General features: G+C 37.1%; 3 protein-coding genes and 1 long non-coding RNA gene across 5 annotated transcripts; 1 reads left to right on the forward strand and 3 right to left on the reverse strand.

Annotated features, from left to right (window-relative positions):
- Positions 1 to 330: 330 nt before the first annotated feature.
- On the reverse strand, positions 331 to 2,655 carry LOC108953447 (uncharacterized). The gene is made up of 3 exons (XR_010498040.1): positions 2,194 to 2,655; positions 1,991 to 2,105; positions 331 to 757 (listed from the first exon to the last, which is right to left on the reverse strand). It is a non-coding gene; the product is annotated as an uncharacterized LOC108953447 (long non-coding RNA).
- A 624-nt stretch (positions 2,656 to 3,279) lies between these two features.
- Positions 3,280 to 13,599, reverse strand: LOC103990716 (cullin-1). Of its 2 annotated transcripts, none has more exons than XM_009409958.3 (20): positions 13,466 to 13,599; positions 13,128 to 13,370; positions 12,932 to 13,031; positions 9,785 to 9,970; positions 9,622 to 9,669; positions 9,336 to 9,539; positions 9,176 to 9,253; positions 8,881 to 8,970; positions 8,713 to 8,793; positions 8,559 to 8,621; positions 7,092 to 7,127; positions 6,919 to 7,005; positions 6,690 to 6,839; positions 6,484 to 6,539; positions 6,257 to 6,377; positions 6,023 to 6,184; positions 4,698 to 4,841; positions 4,398 to 4,616; positions 4,121 to 4,288; positions 3,280 to 3,721 (listed from the first exon to the last, which is right to left on the reverse strand). In XM_009409958.3, the coding sequence occupies exons 2-20, from the start codon at positions 13,265 to 13,267 to the stop codon at positions 3,620 to 3,622; spliced, it is 2,235 nt and encodes a 744-aa protein (XP_009408233.1). In that variant the 5' UTR covers positions 13,268 to 13,370; positions 13,466 to 13,599; the 3' UTR covers positions 3,280 to 3,619. The 2 variants fall into 2 exon arrangements, with proteins under 2 accessions (XP_009408233.1, XP_009408232.1); XM_009409957.3 differs by having other exon boundaries at positions 13,128 to 13,319; positions 13,466 to 13,593.
- Positions 13,600 to 16,108: 2,509 nt separating this feature from the next.
- LOC135642758 (uncharacterized) lies at positions 16,109 to 19,454 on the forward strand. The gene is made up of 7 exons (XM_065159165.1): positions 16,109 to 16,268; positions 16,416 to 16,457; positions 16,550 to 16,603; positions 16,703 to 16,756; positions 18,699 to 18,752; positions 18,835 to 18,906; positions 19,130 to 19,454. Exons 1-7 carry the CDS (start codon positions 16,188 to 16,190, stop codon positions 19,280 to 19,282), a joined length of 510 nt encoding a protein of 169 aa, XP_065015237.1. The 5' UTR covers positions 16,109 to 16,187; the 3' UTR covers positions 19,283 to 19,454.
- Positions 19,455 to 21,250: 1,796 nt separating this feature from the next.
- Positions 21,251 to 24,735, reverse strand: LOC135642502 (mevalonate kinase-like). The gene is made up of 5 exons (XM_065158709.1): positions 24,526 to 24,735; positions 24,199 to 24,442; positions 23,872 to 24,125; positions 23,322 to 23,735; positions 21,251 to 21,584 (listed from the first exon to the last, which is right to left on the reverse strand). Exons 1-5 carry the CDS (start codon positions 24,665 to 24,667, stop codon positions 21,475 to 21,477), a joined length of 1,164 nt encoding a protein of 387 aa, XP_065014781.1. The 5' UTR covers positions 24,668 to 24,735; the 3' UTR covers positions 21,251 to 21,474.
- Between the last annotated feature and the right edge of the window lie 612 nt (positions 24,736 to 25,347).

A 25,347-nucleotide genomic window follows, 5' to 3' on the forward strand; every position in this document is an offset into this window, starting at 1 on the left:
TGGTATTAATATCAATTTGAAGTTTCACATCATTATACAAATTTTTGAGTTTTACAAAAATACATTGAAAGACTTAAATTTGAAGAGGAAATATAAAAATTAGAATTAAAATTTCATGAAAAATTGAAAACTCCAATTAAAAAAATACATATATTATTTTTTATGATTGAATATTCTAATGTCAAGTTTGTACAAAAAAAAGGCATTTATTTATATATAATTATTCTATTCAAACACCTAATGATCATTGATCTACCATTTCAAAAAAATAGCTGTAAAAAAATAATAATTGGATGTCACCTACTCTGATATGGTGTCAGCTCTCATCAGAGCAGATGAGCCAAAAGTCAAAAGGAAGTGAGTAGATAATTACTGCATTGCTCACAATCTTTCTTCCCTCCCTGTTGAGCTTAATCTTCCACAGCTTACAGAAAAGTCTTATTCCATGATCAGATTATAGAAGGAAGAATAATGTGTCTCATCATTGCACAGTGATCATCTTCTTTCAGAGCAGGGCAGACAGGAAAGAACAAGTTCCTCCAATTCCATTATGTGGAATCCCAGATTACAGCCATGGAAGAAAAAAGATGTAAGTTTTGTGCTTCAGAAACCTTCAAATTGCTGCAGAAGGCCAAAAACTAAGAGAGCAAGTGGAAGTTTTAAGTAATTGATGCCATCTTTGACTCCTCAAGAACCCAAAGGCTGCTGTCAGCTTCACTCAACCCTTTTCTTTCCTTTGTTCCTGTTGGATATAAATCTGCAGATGAGAAAAGAACAATAAATGTAATAATTAAACATGCTAGTGAAACAAAACAATTTAGAAATGAAGTTAACATAAGCAGTTTGAACTGTTTATCAGAGATCATCAAGATTCTTTATCTTGAAGTGATGCAAATGATCAACTGTATTGAGGTTTTATTTTTTTTTTCCTCTTGTATTTATAACCATGCTGTAGATCCTTCCAAAAGCAGTTAATGATTAAGAGAACTGAGAAAAATGCAGGACAATAGAAAAGAAATGCTTCTGCAATAAATAAGCCAGTATAAGATCTTTAACGGAGTAAAAATGTTCGGTGAATTCTTTTGTGTGTAAAGAGTAACCGACGAAGACAAAAAATCGAGTTTAGGATCTTACGATAAACTATCAAAGTCTTTATGAGCTAAGCTGGCCGACACTTTCAATCATGTTCGAGTATGGTCATAAAAGAAATTATAAAATTTTGTATAAAATAATCTCCATATGATATGATTTGGTTGTGCCCTACTTGTCATTTTCAAACATTAAAAATTCTCTTCTTGTGGAATCCAATTTGTTCTGAACACAAGTGTTGTGAGCTTTTATACCAACTCCTTTTCATATATTTTGCACATCATGTACAAACTGGCGCAAAAGGAATCCTAATCCATAGAAAAAGATTGGTTGGAGCATAAAAGATTTGATTGGTGGTGAAATGATGTGAGTTATGGCTTAGGGATATGGACAGATTGGTGGCTCTTTGTTCCTCCTCTCATCGAAGCTACTTCATTCCTTTCTGAGATACGCGGCTATAAGAGAAAGGAAAAGCTTAGTAGAATTTGGAACATAGCCCATCCGAGAAAGTTGACATGGATGCAACGCATGCCTCTTCATCTCCGACCCATTCTTGGATCCAGCTAACTCTATGGGTATCGATTCCCCATCATTGTTTGCTACTGCAAATGCTGCTGTACACCGACTGTTGCTTCCATTGTTTTGTGTCCTCTTTCTTCTCCACGAAGCATCAGATTGGTTCCAAATCATCTCGTATACATGTCACAACACTAACCGATCGATAAGAGAGTAAACTTGTAAGCATTAGCATCACAACAACTGTGATGATAACATATCAGTTTTACTGGAATTTTGAGTAATGCATGATGATAAGCATCTTGATTCCCAAAAAGAGGCAATCTAGAATGCTTAACATGAAAGTCAAATGCATCTCAGGTCATGTAATTGACGTGAAACAAACCATTTCAGCTTGTCGTGGTGGAGAGCAAAACAGGGTATCTATTCTTCTCCAAACCCAGCTCCTTGTTTCAGACATCTTGTAACATCTCCGGTGTACTCATGTCAGAAACTGGAACCTGAGGACAAAAAAATCTTAAACAATAAAGAGGGAATTCAAACCTTATCAGAATGCAAGAATCCTTTTGGCATCAGAATTGACATTACTCAGGATTTGCCTTGCAAATATTCCTGTTAGAGTAGCCTTAGCCTTATCTGTGCGCCTGGCTGCTAAAAGAGAGAAGAACATTATCCGACTCCTGCCATTACCAACTTGGATCTGAAACAATATGTGAGCAGATGCAGTAGCAGAAGAAACGGAATGATATGCGCCTATATAAACGAGTCACACGAAGAGAAGAATGTGCACAGAGCTCTCAGGTACCTACCTCGCTTCGACTTGTGGCTGCGATGGAGAAGGTGATGAGGTTGGCGTCGCAGCGAGCGGTGACGGTCTTCAGCTTCAGCTCATGCTGCATGTGCTACAGCGTGAAGAGTCTGTTCAGTGAGCTCGGGGTCGACGCGGCCATCCACGAGCTGGACGAGGACCCGAGCGGGGCGGAGATGGAGAGGGCGCTCGTTGGGCTGCTGGGGCGGAAGCCGCCGGTGCCCGCCATATTTATCGGCGGAAGGCTGGTTGGCTCCACGGACCGGATCATGCAACTCCACCTCGGTGGCAATTTGGTGCCGCTGCTTCGGGATGCAGGCGCTCTGTGGCTCTGAGTACGCACAATGCCGAGTTCATGGCACAAACTATATATATATATATATATATATATTGATCGTGCAATATGCATGAAAATAAGTTATAGAGATGTTGTGATAGAATCTACTCATTTATAATATTATTTTCCTGATGAAAATGAGACATAATGTGTCAGTTCATATAATTGAAATGGAACTTACTTCTTGATTGTGCTGCTTTTCTTTCTAAATGACCATAATATGACGATGTATCGAAGTTGCGTGCACATAGAAAAAGTGTATGCATATGCCATCGATCATTATGGATGTACGAGTTTATCATTTAGATATGGAAAACACAATTAAGCAAAAAGATATGACAGGAATTCAAATCACAGCCAAGCTTCCGTCTACTGCATTCTCCATCACAATAAATCATATGAAACCTAGTTTAAAAAAAAGTCAAAAATTTCTACTTCAAGAAGCTGGCAACACAAATTGGTAGCAACAGGGCCTACGAAGGCAGGATAAGGTCAATTAAAAGTACAGATTCTAAACAAAAGATCACGATAACATAATTACCAGATGACATTGAACAAAAATATAGAATAGAATATTTGAAGAAGGTCAGGGATCATCCGATGATTACAGTATCAAATTCCTTAACAACACAATTCCAGTACAGGAATTTCGTACCACACGGTGCTTCCCTTTGGAGCAGAAGTCGAAGCAGTTACTTGAAACAGATGAATATACAAAGGAAGTTGCCACCAAAGTCTTGAAATTTTGTTAGCAATCTCCAGCCTGTGCAGCTATAGATTTCAACAGCCTTTATTAGCTTCATGGTCGACATTGCTGGGAGCCTGAAAGACGTGGAAGGGCGTGTGTTTCTCCAGAGAGATCAGATCAATCAGGCCAGGTATCTGAAAAGATTTGGGTTGTCCTTGTCCCGCTCTAAATACTCTCTGGTGATCAAATCTTCTATTCTTTTCTTAATTGCTTTAAAGTCAGGCTGCAGAATTGAAAATTCAAGACAGCAAGAAAATCGATGAGAGATATATGTAAAAGCGGTCTGTTACTGATCAACCTATATTTCTCCTTAAAATCTGCGTCAATCATTTTCGATGATTAGAAATATGCCAACACGATTGGTGCCACTACTATGGAAACAGTAGACGGCCACACAGAAACACTTCCATTGCTACATCAACGGTGGATAATACAGGGAACAAGAGGTTATAGCTACTGATTATTTAGGGTCAACTCAATATACCAACTTGGAAAACGCAGGGTTAATAGATGTTATAAGCATAAAAAACCTTGCGATAAAGAAGCCGTATTAGATTTTCTAGTTCATAAAATAGCCATACATTATGTTATGAAATCATCAAAATAAAGAATAAGCAAGTACCTTGAACATGCGACCAAGCTGTTCGACGCATTCCATCACTAACTGTTGATGACCCAAAACTTTACGACTTTTCATAATGCGCACAATGGAGGCATCAATAGCATATCTTCGATCCTTGTCAACATCTTCTATTACCTTCTTCTTTTCATCCACTGGTGGAAGAGGTATCTGTAGGCAAGAAGAACCAATGAAACCAAAGATGGTTGAAAACCAGAAGCAACAGGCTAGGGACATTTTCTGCTACTTTAAAATGGAAAAATTTGTCCAGAATCCAGACCTTGATCCTTCTCATTTTGTCACTGAATTTGGAATTAAACTCAAAGACGTCATTCGGAGAAATAGATTTCGTATATGGCTCTTTATTGAGAATCTTATACTTGGCACAAGAAAGGGAGTGAAGCAATCTGATAACATCATCATCGGTCAAGTTAAGCTGAGCCATGATCTCTGAATAACTCAATCTATCTGAGGCATTAAAAAGAAGCAAAGCCGCCGCCTGTACACAAAATATACGAGAATGCTTCTTGTTGGCATCCATGTTTATTTAACATGAATAAAAGTGGAATTCAATAGATACCTGATAAGTTGTGACAATAAGCTCCATTGTCTTGGGCTCAAACTTTCCAATGAGGTTACATGTCCCCAAAGAATAAATCCATGTAAGCTTCCTATGTTTGGTTTTTGTCTGATAGAACTCTCTAAAAACTTCTACACATTTTACCTGAAATCAGAAAAATCCAAAGCAGGTCGCTTAGCATTTAATCAATAAATGGTAAAATAACTTTTTTTTTAACATATCCTTCCCTAAAACATTTGTTATTTATATACAAATTCTGAAATAGTCATTGCTTACATGATAGTCCCTTAATCTTGCTTCACTGTGCATACCAGTTCCAGTCTGTAGCCCAAGTTCAGTTAAGCCCTAAGTTTTGGGTTTGATTGAAAAAAAAAAAAAAAAAGAAGGCCTGGAGATTCTTCTCTTTAATTTATCTCCATCTTTCTTTGAAATATCAAAGAATATCAAATATAAATAAGCTCTTCAAGAAGACACTACATGAAGATATTGGTAAAGAATAGTCTCTACCAAAATCATCATAACACTAAGCGAATACAGAGGAAGCAATCGGGATGCAAAGGCATATTTGCATGTAAGGGTCAGGCTCATTGCTAACTTGATGAACAGTTTCTTTCATTTTTTTTACTGAAAAGTAACATCTGCAGGAGTGTAAGTGGCTATATTTGGTCGATTTGATGAGCATATGGGAGTAAGGTTGCCCTTATTTGTGTTATGAAGTGGATGTCATTTAGGAAAAAAGAAGATGCGTCCAAGTTGCTTGGGGGAGGAGAGTTTTCATTCAAATTTAAAGCATCAAAATTAATATCATCATCAAAATCAATTTTCTTAAATTTGGGAAGCTTATTAAAAACAACATGAATAGATTCCTCTATGACCAAAGTTCTTTTATTAAAGACACAAAAAGTTTTAGACATAGAGAAAGCTTTTTGACATAGAGGAATAACTAAGAAAAATGTCTTCATCGGATTTTACATCAAATTTTCCTAAGACATCTTTTTCATTTAGAATAAAATAATAATCCTAGTATACTCCTTAAATCTGTATTTAGACTAACTATGACCAAAAATGCACAACAAAGGCGGATATCAGGAACTAACATGCAAATAACAAGTTATGAAATACTTGTACAAAATAATATAGAATTCAGGTACTATATGAAAAAGGTAACATTTGATTAATTTAGGCCAATCCTAACTAATATTCCTTTGCTCAGCCTAGAGCATATTCCAAAGATATGCCATCTTCCGAGATAGTTTCCAGTTTTCATAGGACAATGAGAGATCAATTGGAAGACAAATTTTCACTTGTTAAGATGGTCGACAAACCATTTCAGCAGGAAGGTTGAGATCAAATGATTTGTAACTTGGCCAGAATCCCGTTGTCAGAACGGTGACAGTGAGATCTATCCCTGGATTTGCCTGAGGATTAATGTTGAGATAGTCCTCAAAATTAGATTGGTTTTCTCTGGCAAGCGTTAAATCAGTCACCTGCAAAGACAAACCAAAGACTCTAAGCCACTAAATTATATCCATCTAAAACATAAGCATGGTGCTACATACCATGCCCTCCATCTTTGAGGTGAACTGTCCTCCACATTGCTGCTTTAACTTTGTCAAAATACTCCTCTCATGGTCATCATTAGCACTTTTGTCAAAGAGCAACCTCCGAGCAAGCTTCTTCCTGCAGATTGATTCCTCAATAGGAGAACAGCAATGATGAAAAAAGTAGCAAGCACTGAAGTCACATAAATGTAAATGAACATAGAAGATTCTACAAGTGACTATACCTATAGAACTCGGCAAACAGATCTTTGTCACTGATATAAGCAAGCAACCTCACGACCTGCAAATACAAAATATGTGTTTGATGGCATCCCAAAGTTGAGACTACAGCAGGAGAGAAGAACAGGGCCAAACAAGAGAGGGAGAAACATAGGATAAGAAGAGAAAGGGAAGAGACACGGATGCAAAGACAGTAAAATAAGGTATCTACTTTCTCAAGTGTCTCCTCAATTGCTTCGTCACTGAGTTTCTCACTTCCACCCTTCTTAAGAATATTATCACAGAAAGTCGCCAGCAACTCAGCACTTGAGCTTCCTGCAACACCTTTGTTACAGAAAACCTCAAAAGCCTCTTTGAGTGCCTAAAAGGGACAGAACAGACTTATGCAAAGTACAACAACAAAAAAACCAACTTGACCATTAGTGCATCATAAACCAAACCTTATGGAAAAGGGAATGATTCTGAAAGCAGTCATTCACATAAGACAAGTACTTGTCATGCAGCTCAATAACCTTTCTGACAAAAACCTGGAAACCAAAGATTATAATTTCTGATTCTCAAATAGTAACCAATCAACTTGTCTGAAAGTACTTATCAAAGTGTTTCAATCTACCTGTTCTTGGAGGCCAACCACATCCCTTTTCTCTGCCTGCATAGATTATAATGCCAGAAATGTTAATAAAGTAGGCATCTGAACAAGCAGCTAAAACGATGACTGCATGATATACACAAAAACAGAAATAACAAAGGATGCAACTCATGAAAGAAAATAAAACAAGCGATACAACTGTCAAATCAAACAAAGCTGAAGATAAAGGTCATAAACCAATATAACTAACATAGGGTGAGCACAATCAGTTCTGCAACACCATTTGAAGTAGATGTTCATTTTCTCCAAACACAACAAAATGTATATCACATAGAGTGCATGAAAGTATTACACGACATTGATAAATCATAAAACACTATTCCACTACGCCACTGCAAACAACTAAAAAGAGAAAGTTCAACTCTTGTTACCATAGTCATTTCTGTGTTCTTACTCAGCTATTACAAAACAAAGAACTTCTAAGAGCTGTGCAACATAATCAGAATTCACGAAATTGAATAACAAGGACAGTTAGCTAATTGAAGTAATGCCATGATAACAAAAATTTGTCATGACAACATAGACACAATGCATATCAAGAATGATGCCACTATCTTACTAATGAACACAACAAAATTTAACAAAAAGGAATATGCTTCCACAGAAAATTTGCTCTGAATCATTCTTAGCAAGTACTGAGTTCTTGTGCCAAAAGAGTTACTGCCAAGTGCAAAGGACACCTCAAGATAGCTCAATTCTCTTAAACTCTAAAATTTTTGCATACCTTCTCTCAGTCCACCTCATAACAACTTCCAAAATGTTCCTAAAGTTGGTATAATTTCGCCAGTAGAATGTTAAAACAAATGTGCTTACACAAGATGATTAATAAATGCATACATTTGCGAACATAGTCGTTGTTAAAATCGAGGATGACTGAGAGAAGACTTTTAAGTTGGTTTGACAGTGTTAAAAGAAACCAAGTTAGAAAAAGTGAGTATCAGGAGATGTAGAGCAGTTCAAATAGAATTTGAGAGAAACAACAATAAGAAATTTTATTGCTCTAAGTTTGACAAGCGAATAATGAGATTGCCTTCGAGGGCCTCAACAAAACTCCATGGCAGGGAAGGATTTATGTAACCAATTTACATCAAACTCATATTAACTCAACATTATGTTGAGCCATGGTTGCATAACCTAGCAAATATGATAATACGAAATTCATGATGATGTATACACTTCATGTATCATATACTTTAAAGATAGCTAAAGTCCTAATAGCAAATGCTGTGTATTAAGAGCAAAGAGCAATAGTTCAGACAAGAATCCATTTTGACTACTTTGAATAGACTTTATCATACAAAATTATTTTGAAAATTAACACTATAAATTGTATCTACAAAGGCATAATAAGATCAGTACTTTATTAAGATTTAAGACATTGAATAATATGCAAGTGCACAAAATTATCAAAATAAGACAATGAAAGCCTACCTTCTTGTTGCTTGCAGCATCTTCTGCTTGTTTAACCAATGCTGTACCCTCAGCGGTCACATGCTGCACCAGAGTGATGAGTCAGAAATCACATTGCAAGTTAAACTTTTACTGAAGCTCCATAAAGTTCGAACATGAAATATCAGAAAGAAACCTGCTTAAATATCTGAGAAACAGGATCTAGGCCACGAGGTATTCTGCAAAAGAGCCTATACATACGAGAGAGGTCATCCACCTGAAATGCAAATAGAAGCATGGTCGTCAAACCTTATTAATATCTCATAACAAGAATCACTTATATGCATTATAGAGGTACAGGCACCTTGTCATCTCGAAGTAAGGCATGGCACCCAGAATGTTCCTTCTCCAAAAGTTGGCTTGCATATGCAAATAGTAACTCATGTTGCACTTTCTACAAATAAATGAAAATTTGATGATGAAAATATAAAGACAAAAATGGAAGTATCTTGCTGAAAATACTCATTATTGTTCCACATAGCACAATATTAAGTCCTCGAGTATCAAGATTTCAAAATATCCATTCTTTTTAACATAAAAACACATTTAGGTCACTGATCACCTCAGCTAGATGGTGCTAATGACAAAGGAGAATATACCTCTAACAACTTTTGTTCACTGCTAGAGTGCAAGTAATGAGCAACCCTATCCTTCTCCCGCTTTAAGCACTCTTCAGCCTAAAAAAAGGCCACATAAGACATCAAACACACTCACTGTGAGATAATTGAATATATTCATGCGAATTATGATAGGAAATACCTTTAACATGTAATCTGGACATGAATCTTCTAGAATCCAATTTGAAGCTTTCCTAGAATAATAAGCTGCAGTATCTTTAAGCAGATCTGCTTCAAAGTCATTTTCATAGCAGTCCATGTTACCCAACCCAATCTCAACGAAAATGTCCAAGACATTCTTCAATAAAGCTCTATCAATTTGTTCCCCCTCACGCTCTTGATCAATCTGCTTGGAAGACCAACCACGGTCAAGCCTGGCTATATAGATGAAAATGACCAATAGTGGAAAGAAAAGGTGACCAACTTACCAAGGAAATGACTGCATCTTTAACTTTTCCTTTAATCTCTTGATAAACCTAAAACAAAGAGAGGCCCTAAGGAACTCAAACATAATGAAGCAATGCTTGAATCATAGAGAATGTGTAATCTCATGTTACAGACAGCAGCAATGCAGCAAAAGAAGGAAAGTACCAAGTCGCGAAAGCAAGTAAGCCCAACTTCGTTCAGTGGTGGAAGCGACCTTCGCGCGATGAAATAACGATCAAGGTAATGAAAGAAACGTGAAAGCCACCTGACCATAACCTTATGATTTAACCATCTTTTGACTAGTTCCCTCAACATAAATTCATCATGCTTTTCTCTCAAAGATGGCAAAACCTGAGTAAAAAAAGAAGGAAGCTCTAATAAAATTCTGATAACAATGGTATCACTCAAGAGTTTTATGTATTTTAGAGTAAACTTTTTAATCAAGCCACAGCTTTATACTCAAAAAGAAATTTCATATGTTACATAAAAGAATGATGATATATCATATATGCATCTAACAATTATTTAAATTTTGATCCAATACCAGTTTTGGTAATCTAGTGAACAAGTACAGTAATGGTCGGAAAGTATATCGGCCCAAACCACCTGATATCAGCCAAACTTATATTAAAAGACTTACGTTGACCAGCATCATACCATGTGCTCCAATACTAGTCCTTGCTTGGACGGGCAAATACCCATTGGTGCGTATCATACCTATTATCTAAATGCAAGTTAATTTGTTCTATTTCAACACTCAAGACTTTGAACCTTTCTTCGTATGCACTACCATCTTTGAACATGATTATCAAACATGATCAAAGATGTATCTAAAAAGCAAGTAAATTAATTCTCTAGTAATTATTCAAAAATTTGAACATCTTTTCATATCCACCATCAAGGTCTGTCATTTTGCTTGAACTGGTACGTACCAGCTGGCATTTACTGGTCCAACGTAAACTGGCATCCACACTGTCCCTTTTTGAGTAGTTTATTTAGTAACTTAATTCTTTATTGTTAGCTTGGGAGGCCTTGTCCCTTCTTAGACTGAAGAAAAACTCACTAGAGGTGTCACAATTGTAACATTCTGTCACTTCCAAGCTTCACTAACCTACTCGTAGTCTAATTTAGCCAAATACTCACAGAACATCTCCCAAGATTTTATCCACATCCTTGCGGACTTAATAGAAGTAACGAGAGAAGAAGACCATTAAGAAAACCAGTTCAAGCCTAGTTTAGTAATGAAATTAATGAACTGGAAGATCTTTTTATGGTTTGATGAAAATCAAAATCATACTGTAGTATTTACTAAGCAATTGTTTAATAGATGATGTAATGATGTATAATTTTCTCATCGGCCCAAAATATGAAATGATACATTCATTAGAAAAGAATCAGAACTTGGTCTACAGCACTTCCACAAAACCCATGTAAAGAAGCACCTATTATTATTATTTTAATCAAAGAAGTTGCCCGAGATACTGCTAATCACATGAAATTAAATATGACAACTTTTAATGATGCAGTAACCTCAGTTTTAATATTTAATGAATATGTTTGGATAGCTAAATGCTACAGTGTCATTCTTTTTTCTCTTTTTGAGATCAGCACTTCATTCTTTAGGAAAAAACAAAGTTTTAAGTGCTTGTTTAGGTAATCAACATAGACAATAACCCAGCCTCTATGAAATATGGCAGGTGAACACCCACAAAATGCAATCTAGTAGGACTTAGGATCACCATCAACGCACAGATTATCAAAACCAGTAATACATCACAATGGTTCATATTGTGTATTTTGAGTAACACTCCTATGCATAAAGCTGAATTTACAAAATAAAAGAGTCCTAGAACAGTATGCCACATGAGTAAATTTTCACAAACTAAAGAACAAATGCATATGATACTTGAACACAAATTTAATTCAAATGAATTGTACAACCAATTCATCAAGAGACAGATCAGTGGCATGAAACTAACTAATTAGTCAATCTGCATGATTAGAAACTAGTTGTCTGAAGATTTCAACAAGAAAAACTAATTCCAAGGCTAGTTCAGTCCCTACTCGATCACATAGAACTGCAGGAAAATTACTTGAAAAGGGTGGTGGGTTTCAACAAGTTAAGGATAATAAAAGAGAATAACAGAGACACTGAAAATAAAACCTCTTATTCATCATAGTAGCTTTAAAATCTATCAGTTAGACCCTATATCTTTCAGCCTCTCTTCGTTACCACTTTCGCTTTTTATCTCTTCATGCATTACATTACCCACTATGTATAGAGGGGTCAAACGAAGAGTTTAACTTCAACTAAAACAAGGATTTCTAATTTTACTAAAACTTTCAAAGCAACTAATTATGTAAACATAAAGTTAAATTTAGTATTCCAATAATGTTGAAAACATTCATGTGTATGATGTACTAGAAAGGTATGCGTGAGTTTGAACTCTCAAAATAAAGGGGAAAATGATCAATCCACACAACAAAGGGGAATATGTTGGAAATATCCATGTTTGAGATGCAAAAGAGATGGAATAAAAAAATAGCCAGTGATATACGATGGGTTTGGCCCACAACTTAATAGCTTAAACTTTTGGATTGCATTAGTGTCCAAGCTCATACATGTTAGCTCCAACCAGTTTCAATAAGACAGAATGAGATATCATAGCCGAGTGGACAAACTTTAATATAAATGAATAAAAAATGAACAGAAAAGATTGAGTCAAATGAGAATTGAAGAAAAAGATTGAGTCAGATGGACTGACTGAAGCTAATTTAGATAACCCAAATGAATCATATAAGCTATGCGACCCAAGTCAAGCTAATGAAGATGAGTGATATTATAACAGGTAGACACAATGTGGCGCAAGAATGATGTGGATGAGTTTGAACCATTGTAGAAACAAGGAAGACAATTAACCCAAACACAAAATAAGAAGATGTTAGAAATATTTATATGCATGAGGTGCCTGAAAGATGTGTATGAAAGATGTGTATGAGTTTAAACCCTTGAGATAACGGTATAGATGCTCGGGAAAAAGATGTTACAAATATTTATGTGTCTAAGATGATAAAAGAAATGGACTCAAGAATAATCTCACGTTACTAAGGATTGGAAGAGTTGGATGACATGTGATGAGTCTAGCCCACAACTTAATATGTTAAACTTTTGGCTTTTATTAATATTCAATCTCATGTATGTTAGCCATAACCAGTTTCAATCTCATAACAACACAGGTTGGCACGGAACAAATTTTCATCTTTTTATTTTTTGAGAATGCATGCAATCCAAGGCAAATGAATTATGCTCACCATGGAAGTAATGTACTCCTGAAACGACTCTCTGTACTTGTCATATAGCTGTTGGGAGTAATCGTGCGGGGGCTTCTGTGTGCACATGTTGTATATAGTCCTGATCCAACGTCGAGGGCAACAAAACCCATGATCAACAGAAAGACATTGAAGGACAATCAAAATTAAGGAGGATGAATGACGATACACAACGTACGTGTAGAGCATCATGTAGTCCTCTGAGCTGAACTGCGGCTCGGGGAGCCCCTCCAAGATGTTCTTCAGTTTGGTGACGCCCTTCTGCATGAATTCCCATCCCTGCTCCAAATCGATCGTCTTCCTCTCGTGCATCGACATCCTCCGCTGCGCCCCAGATCCCCCTCGACCGAATCCTACACGAATCGGAACCCTGCGCGCGATCACCCGGTAGGGGAGGAAGGCAAGGGGATCGAGTCAAACCCTAACATAGCATGGGAGCCCCAAGCCCATGGATCAAACAAGGAAGAAGTAGGGTAAGGAGAAGGGAGGGGAGGCGAGGAACGAGAGTAATCGCACCTGAGATCGATCGATACGCTAACCCTAGGAAGAGGTGGGGGAGTCGGAAAAGCTTCGAAGGAGGTCGCTGTGGTCAGGAAGAAGGTCGATGGCGATGGAAATAGAAGAGCCCGAGGACGGTCTTTTAAACCGAGAACTCATGCGAACGCATGTGACCGTGAAGCGCCTCTCGCTCGAAGGAAACTAGTGCTTTCGATGAATGCAACTCCGAGGAAGCGTTCGCATTCGCTTGCGACCAAAACAGCGTCCAATAGGAGAGAATTAACAAAGAAAAAGGAAGGTACAAACGTGACCCGCCCGAGTCCGGATTAGTGGGGTCGCTAGTGGGTCTCACGTCGATTTCCAATCGTCACGCGGGTAGTTTCAAGGATACGGAAAAGCGTTGTTCTTGGCTGAGGTGTGCAGGACGAGATTGAGTGGTTTAGCATCTTTCTATGTTCATTTAATAGTTATATAATTTATAATGTGATCGACAAAATAATAGTTACTGTCCCCACCACAAATATCATACTTACTATAATAACAATAAATCCGTAAGTTCTACCTAAACAACATTTTATATTTATTTAATATTTATATATTTATAATATGATTGATAAAATAATAGTTGCTGTCTCTAGCAAATGATTATAATATGACAATAAATCTCAATTATTTTAGATTGATTGGATGAATCTTTTGCTAAATATAATTAAAATAATAAACGATTAAATATAAGATATAAAAATATATATAATCATATATGATAAATAAAAAAAATATTTTCATATGGAAAGTTGCATAAAAATTAGAGTTTTTATAAGATAAATAATGATATTTTATTAACATCATCTTTTAATTATCTTATTCGTTTATTTCTTTCTTTATAATTTAAACTAATTATATATATTATCCACTGTAATAAGTTATTTTCAGTATCACGGTTCTACAATTTCAAAAGTTACATTGAGATCTCAAATATTTATAAAAAGTGAAATATTAAGATCCATATACAGGATTAAAATGATGATTTTTATATTATTAAAATTTAAAAAATATAAAAATTTTATTGAAACAATTGGTTTAATATTTTACTTTCGTAAGTATAAGGATCTTAATATAACTTTTGAAAATATAAAAATTAAAATATCAAAAATAACTAATTATAAAAGATAATATGTGATTAGTCCTTATGATTTTTTTTTTGTCATATTTTAGAGCTACTAAAGGTGAGTCGATTTTTTCTAAATTAATTTTTTATTTTTAAAATATTTTTTGTTGATCGTTTTATCAAAATTTAGATTGTTGTGTATTGCTGTTATAATGTGATTTGGAGAAGACAAATATTTGAAGGGTTTGAGATGGTCTAATGAGGATTTGAAATATTATTATCAAATCAAGTTGATAGTTTGAGATGTGTTAGATATCATCTAATAATTTTACATATAAGATAATGATCGAATGATGGTGTGTCCAAATTCTTGACCTACGAAAGTTTAAGGTCTACATTTTCCGAAAATTAGATGATGTAATCAAGACATTTTTTTCGGTGAAAATATTAAAGTCAATGCAAAAAAAAAAAGTATATGTAATATTATTTTGGATTATGTTAAATATTATAAGAATTAGAAAAAAATTTGGAAGATGTAGAAAAATATGTAAATATTCGAAAATAATATTTATATTTTTTCTTCAATATTTTTACCAAAAATACTAAAAACACATTTTTCTCAAAAAGACTCCTATTGTTTTTAAAAAATGGTGTAGCTAATTTTTTAGAGACCTCAAAATTAATGTACTGATTTTAAATGATTTAAACATAACGTCCATTTTTATTTATTTTTAGTTTATTTTATGAATATTTTACTGTTTCGGAATATTATAGATTGATTTTAAAAATGTGGCTCTTTCAAAAAATGTTTATTGTATGTATTTTTAACATCCTATTTTGATATATTGTTTAAAATATAAATAGTAAAATTTATTAAAAAATGAATTTTATTTCTCAAGTTTATCTTTTTAATAGTTTTTATAGTCATCTAGTTTAAAATTTACTGAACCAAACCAAGTAAAAAAAAGGACCCAAAAAGGATAAAAATACCAAAACAAAGCTTTTTTTTTTGGAGACTTCAGCTAATATGTTAGAAACTATGACATTTTTTTTAAAAGGAGACTATTATCTATTTTTAATACTAAAATTTATCCCTATATTTATAAAACTCTTTGATTAAGAGTTTAACAAAAATTAAAATTTGCTTTAAGGAGCAAAATTATAATTTTTGAATAAATATTTTTTGATGAGTTAGTTAAATAATAATGCTCAATTTTATTGCTTACCCTTTTCCTTTATTTCTCTGATTGGAGTTTGTAAATGGACCCACGGGTGGTCCCGCATGGAGACAAGTGCAGGTGCTTCGGGTAAACTGTCATCGAGTAGGCGAAGTAATTAGGATTAACGTCGGGCAATCTTTACAAGCTGGTCTAGCTTTCCCATAATCGTCTCCCATTGCATTAGTATCTCATTTTGTGTGGGGTCCAATGTGGTCCCGTTCTTCTATCCATTCATAAGACGGGTACGTCATTCGAGTTAAAGAAAACGTGTAGATATAGACTGAAATTTAAGAACAATGATGAGAGGCGCTATTTTTCTGCCCTTGCCCGCTCATTTCCGTCCGGTCATCAACTCTAGTAATAACGGCAGCTCTTGAAGGACGAAAACCCTACCCCAAGCTTTCCAACTCGAATGGCGGACTCCGATCCGGCTCCACCTCCATCTCCTCCGGCGTCCGCCACCGCCGCTTCATATCTTCTCTCATCGCCATCCGTGAGTCTTCTTATTCTTCTGATCTTTGCTTTCAGTCTCCTGTCTCCGCCCTTTCATCCATGTCTCTGCTCTTGGGTTTTGTCTTTGCGATCAAAGATCGGGAGGGTGATTTTGATTATTTGATGTCCTTTTTGGTTTTTCTGCCAGACGAAGCAGGACGATCTGCAACCAGTGGCAGCAAAAGTTGCGGTGAGATGAGATCTATGACCTATCTCGCATTACCGGGTTCTCTTTGCTAATAGACTTCGTTTGATCCTCACATCGTTTGCGGATTTTGTCAGGAACTGAATGAATCGCAGTCGGAGTTGTTGGAAAGACTTCAAGGTTTGAAGCAGGTGGATCTGCTCCTCCTTTTTCTCTTCTTAATCTTATGTGAGTAGTCGAGGATTGAGAAATTGGAGGGATTCGGGAATGATACATTCGTGTGTTGACAGGATTTGCAAAACTGGAGAAGTAAGCTGGACACCCAAGTCAAGACCTACAAGGATGTGAGTGCCCATCGTCTATTGTGCTGGAAACTTGTTTCTTCTTTTATGATTATGTTCTCTTCAAGTTTGATTTTCGCTCACAACTTCTTTGGGGCGTCAATGCCATCGGTTAGGACGTGCTGTGGCATTCAGATCTCTATAAAATGTTGGTCTACTAAGGAGTGTTACCGTTGTCTAATAAGCCTGATTATTGGTCAACAGAACAAAGATATCATGAGGCTTGGTTATTCATCCACTTTTGACATTGGTAGGCAGATAATTCTATCATATAGGACTTAGTTTCCTTAGAGGCTTCTGTGACTTTAGTTGGATAGAGGACACTCATTTATGTTTTTCTTCCCACTGTTAGGTTTTCCTTGGCTTTTTCCGATTGAAGAATGGCAGGCCTATTGACATTGATAAATGAGAGTCGAAGAACACATTCTTCTTCCAGCTTGCAACATTGCACCATGTACTATTCATGTTCTTGTTGTTCATTGACTGTGATCATCGGACATGCTCATTTTCGGTAGTCAATATGACTTGCTATTGCCTGACTTGCCAGGCTTACTACTAGCACAAGGTGATATCCCCTTGTCTGCAGGCTTAACTGTTGCACCAGCCTTGTGTCTCCTTAGAATGAGCCTGTAACTATGTGAGCCAAAATTCTTAAGCTTTTGTTGCTAGTGATGATTCATTTCGTCTAACATGCAAACGTTTCCCTTCCACTTCCAATGTCAGGCTAGTTGGGGCATTACAAATATATTTCTCAATAATATGGAAGACTATGTCAAGAGGTTCTTAGGTGCTTGCCTTGATACTCTGTTAAGTCAAGACTGTGCCCAAGCATTTTGAGGGGCACTAGGTGAGGTGTCTCCAACTTGGTGTTGCCTAGGGAAGCACTTCAGTTGAGGTGTTGGGCATCCTTGATGCTTGCTTCGGTTGGCCCAAGCTATCTAAACTCTCTAACCCTATCCAAAACCTAATTTCCAACCTCTTCTCATCCGCACAAATATGACTTGATCCGCACTTGATCCCCTGCATGATCCAATTAGTCCTCCCTTCGAGCCCACCCAATAGCTATGCTCTTTTCCTCATCTATTCATTACTTTAACCTCTTTCTTCCCTCTTATTTTTCCTCTCTCTTTGTGGATGCTTCATCACTGCCGTCGTGTCTATTCTCATTCCTCTCTGTTCCTCCTCTACTCTGAGTTCAACGAGCACCCCTCTAGCTCTCACTCTCATTTCCCTCATTGCAGTCAGCATTGATTGTTGTTGCCCTTTTTGCTTTCTTCTCTCTCCTCTCTTCTTACTCCTCTATCTCTGAGTACTTCAAGCCATAAGGGACCTTGGGTCCTTATAGTGCTGTTTGTTATTTGCTACACTGAATATTGATGCTTTCATGCTCTCAATTTTTGTGTTGGTGCTTGGTTGTTGGAGTTTTGGCTGTCATTACGAAATCTCCAGAAAAATCTGGATAAGAATTTTGTTCTTTTGTTGTTTCTAAGTCAGTCCCACGAAAGAGATGCTGATTGCCTAGAGCAAATTACAGCTGTACAAGGAGTTTGATACAACCTAAAAGGCTACTTTGTGCACAATGGGAATAAGCTCATGCAGCCTTGAGCGACCCTCCTAAATTTTCTGAGCAACTATTGACTTTGGGAGATATTCATCTCCAATGCAGAAAAAAATGTAGAAATTCCAACAAGGCAGACATTTACTTGGTTCTATCATTTTTTAAAATCACTTATCTTAATGTATTAATGATTATTCTCATTAGAGTAAGGTTTTAGTTGTTTGTTGAATGCATAGCACCTTCTAAGTTGATATGAATCATCACTTCATAACAAGAATAAGAATTGTTTTTTAGCTATTGGTTTTCCTCTGCACCCCACTTATCTGTGTTCCATGCTGGATCTTTAATTGCTTTTTCTGAAGATATAATGTAAGATATTTCATGCAGGAGCTTTCAGAGCTGAAGAGTAGATTGAATACTGACCTGGATCAATTAAGATCTGTAAGGCTTGATAAGCTTTGCTTTCATTTAGGTTTTTTATTTTCACAAGCCATGCTCAACTTTTCAACATGAGTTAATTTAGGACTTCAAAGATCTGAAGACGACCCTTCAGAAGCAACAGGAGGAAGTGACTGCCAGCCTAAGAAACTTGGGGGTACTTGTTCTATCTTTACTCTGTTTTATCTTTCATAGTATTTGTGATTTCTGTTGTACAGGTGTATTATAGTGCCATGTTGGACATAGCTATTTACAATCAGTGGCTAGTCTTAAGAACTAAATTGCAGTTCTAATGCGGCAGAGCTTTTCTAAGTAAACACAATATAGTCGCGTACTATTATTTGCAGTTGCCGTGGTAAGATGGCCATTTTGCTTTTCAGTTGAACGATGCTCCTGAAACTCATGCCGAAACAGAATGCAACGGCAAGGACGGCACAGGGAAAGTCCGAGATTCTTCAATGGACAACACGAAAGAAATCAAACTTTCAGATGATTCGGTTGATGAATCTTCTCAGAAGGAAAACAAAGACTAAATAGGTGAGAAACCTTGGGAAGAAAAGTATCTACAAGCCTTTTACAGCTAGTAGAGTCTGAAATCACTTGTCTCTCAAGTCTCTTGAGTGTTGGTGTTGTATCCACTCCCTCCCTGGGAGACCTGCTGCTATGAACCAATAATCAAGTTTTTCTCCTGCTTTCTTTTTGTCACCTTTTTAAGTGGGCACTCGTTTGATAAGCATCATGCTGTTCTGCCTTTAGGAGTACTATCCAGCAAAGTATTAGTATAGTTGACATCCATCATCCAGCATTTGTAGGTTACAGCAAACATTTGTGAGCCTGGAAAAGAGCCGAAAGGCACATGGCTCTGAGCCAATCGGCTCTCGCTGGGCAAGCACGTCAAGGCACCTACACGATTGAAGCCTTGATTGTTGTGTTGCTTGAACTGCCCTACCCGTCATCCCACACGATTCATGACTGTTGGTTCCAGTATCCATTGAGAAAGGATTCGACTATTTGTCAAATCTTCCCTTGAAAATGCCATATGTATGCATGTATATAATATTATGTATGTATTGAAAATGTCATATGTATGTATGTATGTATGTATATAATATTACCATGTTTTATTTTAAAGAAATTAGAAACTAGGTAACAAAATAAAAGGCTGAGAAAGAAGAGAAAGGGGAGCGATGTAGAATTAAATCTCTTTAGTACCTATGTGATTTTAGACTTAAAAAAAATTAAATTAAAATCTTTATAATTATGATAGTTAAAAATTTAATCTAATTTATCATAATGTTGTTGGTTTTATTGATGAAAAATATAATATACTTATAGGAATGATATGAAAATGATGAATAAAAAGATAATTTTAACCTATCAATTACTAATTAAAATTTCTTAATTGATTGTTGTGGTGGTACTTGATGAGAATGACGTGGTAGTCAGTCTTGTTGATGTCAATCCAAACATTGATGATCGAGGCGGAGGTGGCGGTTACGACAACGATGATCGTTTGATGATGTGGTGGAGGAAAAGAACGAGGATGATGGCTGCTTTGCATCGTCTTGCATATGCATTGTGGTTGCTATGCATCCGTGTCGATGCTCCTTTGTATCTGCATCGGTGGGAAGTAAAGCATTTGCGTCAGTGCTTTGCCCCATTGCATCTGCGTCGACGAGATGTAAGGCCTTTGCCTGAGAGCGACGAAGATGCAGATGTAGAGCGATGACAATGTAGATGTAAGACGATGAAGAGCGATCATCGTCCTCTTTCTCCTCTCCTTTTGTCTCACCTCCCTTCGTCGTTCTCCCTCCTCTTCCTCCTCTCGCAATAAGTCGTAAAAATCTCTCATGCTCCACCTCCAAGACTCAACCCCGCCCATTTCCAAAGGACATCCTTGAGATCCATCACCAACATTATCAAACCCTCGTTGCTGCCACGGTCGCCTCCCTCGCCTTTGTTGTTGATGTTCGTATCAACATTGGCAAAGGTTGACCATTGTGTTGTTCTTACCGATGACCACCACAATAGCCACCCGCAGCCCCCACGGGTGTCGTTGTCCGCCACCACCACAATAGTCGACTAAGAAGTTTAAATTAGGGTATAACAAAAAAAACACAACTGGAATGACGATTCTTGCACATGCTAAAGAACGTTAAAATTATCATTTTACCCATCATCTTCGTACCATTCTTGCACATGCTATCACATGTTGTTTCTTCCGTCAATAAAATCGATGACGATAGGGTAAATGAGATTAAATATTTCACTTTCATAACAATAGAGATTAGCTCAAAGTAATAATATGTAATTAGCTCTCAAAACAGAAAGAAAAGAACACGAATCACATAGATAAAAAGGGAAAAACAGTACAAGGGTCATCCACTCCAAATGTAATTTTAGTTAGACGAGTATAAACCCTTTCAATTTGACACAGCACAACTATACAATTCCTAGCAGATGATAATCTGCAGAAGAAAGCATGCATTGTTGTAAAAGAATTAAAAGTATATGTTCCACTATATAATAATTCTCATGACAGATACATTGTTCGTCCACAAGATTTAAGAATCCATCATATCTCAATAAAGTTACAACAAAAAGAAGCAAGGGAAGAAACATAGAACAGTAGAAAAAGTTTCTCTTAAATCCCAAACTCATTCCAAACATTGTCTGGTGTTGAATTGCCAATATGACACTTCCCTGCTTAACAGAATTGAGATCGTCAGCTGAAGCAAATCTGAAGACCTTCCCCACCAACTTCAACTTTCAAGCACTGAAAGCCGCTCGACTCGAGCTCAGCAACGACCTTATCTGTAATTGCGGAAGAAAGTACTGTTCTGGTGGTCAAGGTAGCATCAGTATATACAGAGAGCAAGATGCATTATTTGCAAAGAACATATACAATATCATATAGAATCATGCCTGAAATATTAATACATTTGCAAAGCATGGGCAACATGCAGTGCTGTGCTGGTTGAGAAAAATAACAGCATTACCAGGCAAATGTAGTGACATTAACCATTTAATTCTACATGGAAATCATGGTTGGATTGAGAGATTGCTAGATCAATATTTTTTCAGTACAAAAAAGAAGTCAGTTAAAAGTAACATAGAGGAATTCATTCAACCATGTATTGCAATTTGAAGCATGACAACTCTTGATCTCAGTATGTTTTGTTGAGAATAAAAGCCTATTTTATTCCCAATGATGACACATGTTCAGAAAAAAGGCATGGTGTTAATTCAGACAAGCATATATAATAAGCTGATGAACTCTGCTTCAGATTGATTCTTAGTGCCAAAGTCAATGCAAATTCCATGTATATGGATTCAGATTATCAATGCCAGTATATGTGGTTATTTTCTAACTAAATGCAGTGATACCACCACAAAATGCCATCATTGTCTCCATCTACCTGTTCTATTGTGCTCTTATCACAGCAATTCTTGCAGAGCAATTACTCCTCGCTATTACCTGACATACTGATTGGCATGATGGACACAGTTTTGTTCAAGTAATAACATATGTCATCAATTTATAGTATTAACATACTTCACAACCTACCTACTAAAAGGATGGGCATCGGAAATGTACTTTAAAAGAACTCGTATCCAGCAATTCTTATCAATTAATTTTGTCATAAAATTCTAATGCATAAGCTAAAGTGGTTTTCTAAGCTTTAAACATTTACGACTATTGCAATATCAATCCTCAATGATCAGTCTTTTAATATTATTCTGCAGCAGCCTCATGTACAGAAAATTGTACTTATATACGTACTATTCCACATACCAAGCATTATACTCTTTCTATTTTCTTAACTGCTGCACAAAAAAATGTAAATCTTTTTCCAAAGACAGCAAACATACCATAATGATGAGTGTGGAAGCTATAGCTTATTGGGAAAAAAAAAGGTTCTTAAGAAATTTTCTCAATGCCCAGAAGTCCATTGCTTGCTTAGCTTTAGACAAAATTCTCTTGTCTGCCTGTATAAAGGTATGATCAAAATTAGCCATTCTAATGTTTCTAACCTAATAGCCCTTTGAAGGTTGCTGTCAAATTCTGACCAGAGATAGGTGTGGAGTATGACCTACAAGTCCAGACTGCTCATTTGCACGCACAGGCACACGCATGTACATACACGCAGTCGCATAAGACTATATTATGGTCTGTACTCAGGTTATAAACTAGGAAGAAAGTCTCTCGAGTTGTGCCAGAGAATCTATAGGAAACTACAAATGACAGCATATGACTATGATTCTGAGGGATATCAAAGCAAATGAATCTAATTCATCAAGGTCTATAAGAAACTTCTTGCTCTTACGGTTGATAAAACTTAAAAAATTTCTAGTATAATCTTTTCCTGGATTTCAGTGGCAAGTTTAGGAAACATAGATATGGTTGTCAAACATATTCGCAGAAGAAATAAGAACCATTTAAAATGGTCTCAACATGTTTAAACAAGCTCATAAATGCACCATTTTAGTGAAGAGAAAGAATTAAACTAGTGGTGCGAGGAAAGGTAAAAGCTAAACATTTGATAAGATGGCATAGAACGAGAAGGATACATGTCGGTAGCAGAGTCAAAACACACCCTCCACCACCAGCACCGGTCAGCTTGGAAGTTAATTTGTACTTCATTGTCACTCGAAGCACAGTTTCTATAGAAGCATGGCTTACCCCCATGCACTGAAGTAAACCTTGGTTCATTTCCATTAATTCCTCTATCTTCTCTTCTCTTGCAGTAACAGATATGTCATCTAGAGCAGGTGACTGTATAATGGTTGACAATTCCTTGCTGATAGAGTTAACTGCAGTAAACACGGCAGCCATTGCATCCGGATGCCTGGAGGCTCTTTCAGATACACCAGCAACCAATGCCTTTGTGTTCCTCCCAACCTTTGTATTGGTGATGAGCATTCTTAGAGGTGCACTTGATTCGATATGGATCAACTCTCCCAATCTGAACTGAATCATGTTACCTGTTACACACACATTCCCGAAATTGCATAATGCAAGAACAATAATATCACACGGTTCAGACATACTCCATGCGAAGAACACAGATGGATTTGTTGACGTGAATTAAAACAAAGTAGTCTTACAAAGGTTACATACCAAATGCGCTTACGGTGTTATCAATGCCGGAGGGCTTTCCGTGAATGATCTTTTCACCTTCGAATGCCCATCTGTTCACCAGTTGAAGCTCATTCTCGCACAACCTCAGCCATCCACCTTGCGATTTGTCGATGGTTATGGCATCAGACAACGCAAGAAAAGACGCCGCGAGGGCGACGCAAAATGACGCAGATGAACCCAGGCCCGAGCCAAGAGGAAGATCCGAGGAGATGACCACTTTTCCTGCCTTGTAACTTGACGAAAAGAGGAATTAAATATAGGCAAATGATGAGGCAGGAGATAAAGAGGATCAGCGTGGATTGGTACCCATGGATGGAGGTGTAGAGGTGGATGAAGGCGGAAATCCCAGAAGAAAGCCAGATTTTTGCTTCCGGAATGTCTTGTTCTTCGACTAGGGCAGCAATCAGCTTGATCCGTTCCGGCGAGCACGAAACCGGGGTTGAAGGAACAGTAACAGCGTCCCCCAGCCCCTCTTTCAGTCTCGAGGGCGACCAAAAAAAGGCCAAGCCCAGGTCTTTAAGCTCTAATCCTAACGATCCATCGCCATTCCCTGGAATGAACATCGAAAGATTCCAGGATCAGATGCCTCAAACCCCGTCTGAGAGGGGAAAAGATCGAAAGAAGGTGCCAGACCTGGAGGGACGGGGGGATCGAGGCGGAAGGAGACGTGCGTGAAGAGGTCGATGGCGGCGGCGACGGCGGTGGAGCCGTGGACGACGGCGTGCTCGCCGGAGAGGATGATCTTGCCGGGAGCTCGGGCTCGGACCTCCGCCATTACGAGTGGTGGGATACTGAGAGTGGAGCGGAGATCTCGACCAACAAGAATCTATTAATCTATATTTCCCCAATTGAATCCTCAAGCAGTAGTTTTATGGTTGGCTTCAGGTTTTTCCCAAGGAAGGTTAAAAAAAAAAGGGGTAAATTTACCGAAAACACCTCTAATTTTGAATTTTTTTTCAAAAAATCTCATAAAATCTCTTTTTTTCATAAATAAAATAAAATAAATTTTTTCCCGACTTATGCCTCGCTAACTACCGCCTTTGCTCTTAGTTGCCTTTACCTTCGTGCATGGGTCCTTAATGCACGAGCATTTGCACGAAGAGGGGAGAGATGACGAGGACGATGCTACGAGATGGAGGTGATGGTCGACGAGACGTGGAGGGAAGTGAGGCAAAGGTGGACTGGGGCAAACGAGGACGATGCTACAAGAAGCCATCGTTCACCGGGGCTTCGGTCGCCGACTCCCCTGTCATCATACAAGATGGAGGTGATGATCGTCTCGGACTAGGGAGGGGTGCGTAGAAACGGTTGTCTAACCCACTACCGTATGAGAATTTTTGAAAAGAATATATACTCTATGAGAAATTTTTAAAATGATGATATTCAAGGAGAATAAAATCATCTTTTATATTTTTAGTACATTAATAAGAAAAATTATAACAATCTAATTTATTA

The sequence above is a fragment of the Musa acuminata genome, chromosome BXJ3-7, assembly GCF_036884655.1.
Source record: "Musa acuminata AAA Group cultivar baxijiao chromosome BXJ3-7, Cavendish_Baxijiao_AAA, whole genome shotgun sequence".
Classification (NCBI taxonomy): domain Eukaryota; kingdom Viridiplantae; phylum Streptophyta; class Magnoliopsida; order Zingiberales; family Musaceae; genus Musa; species Musa acuminata.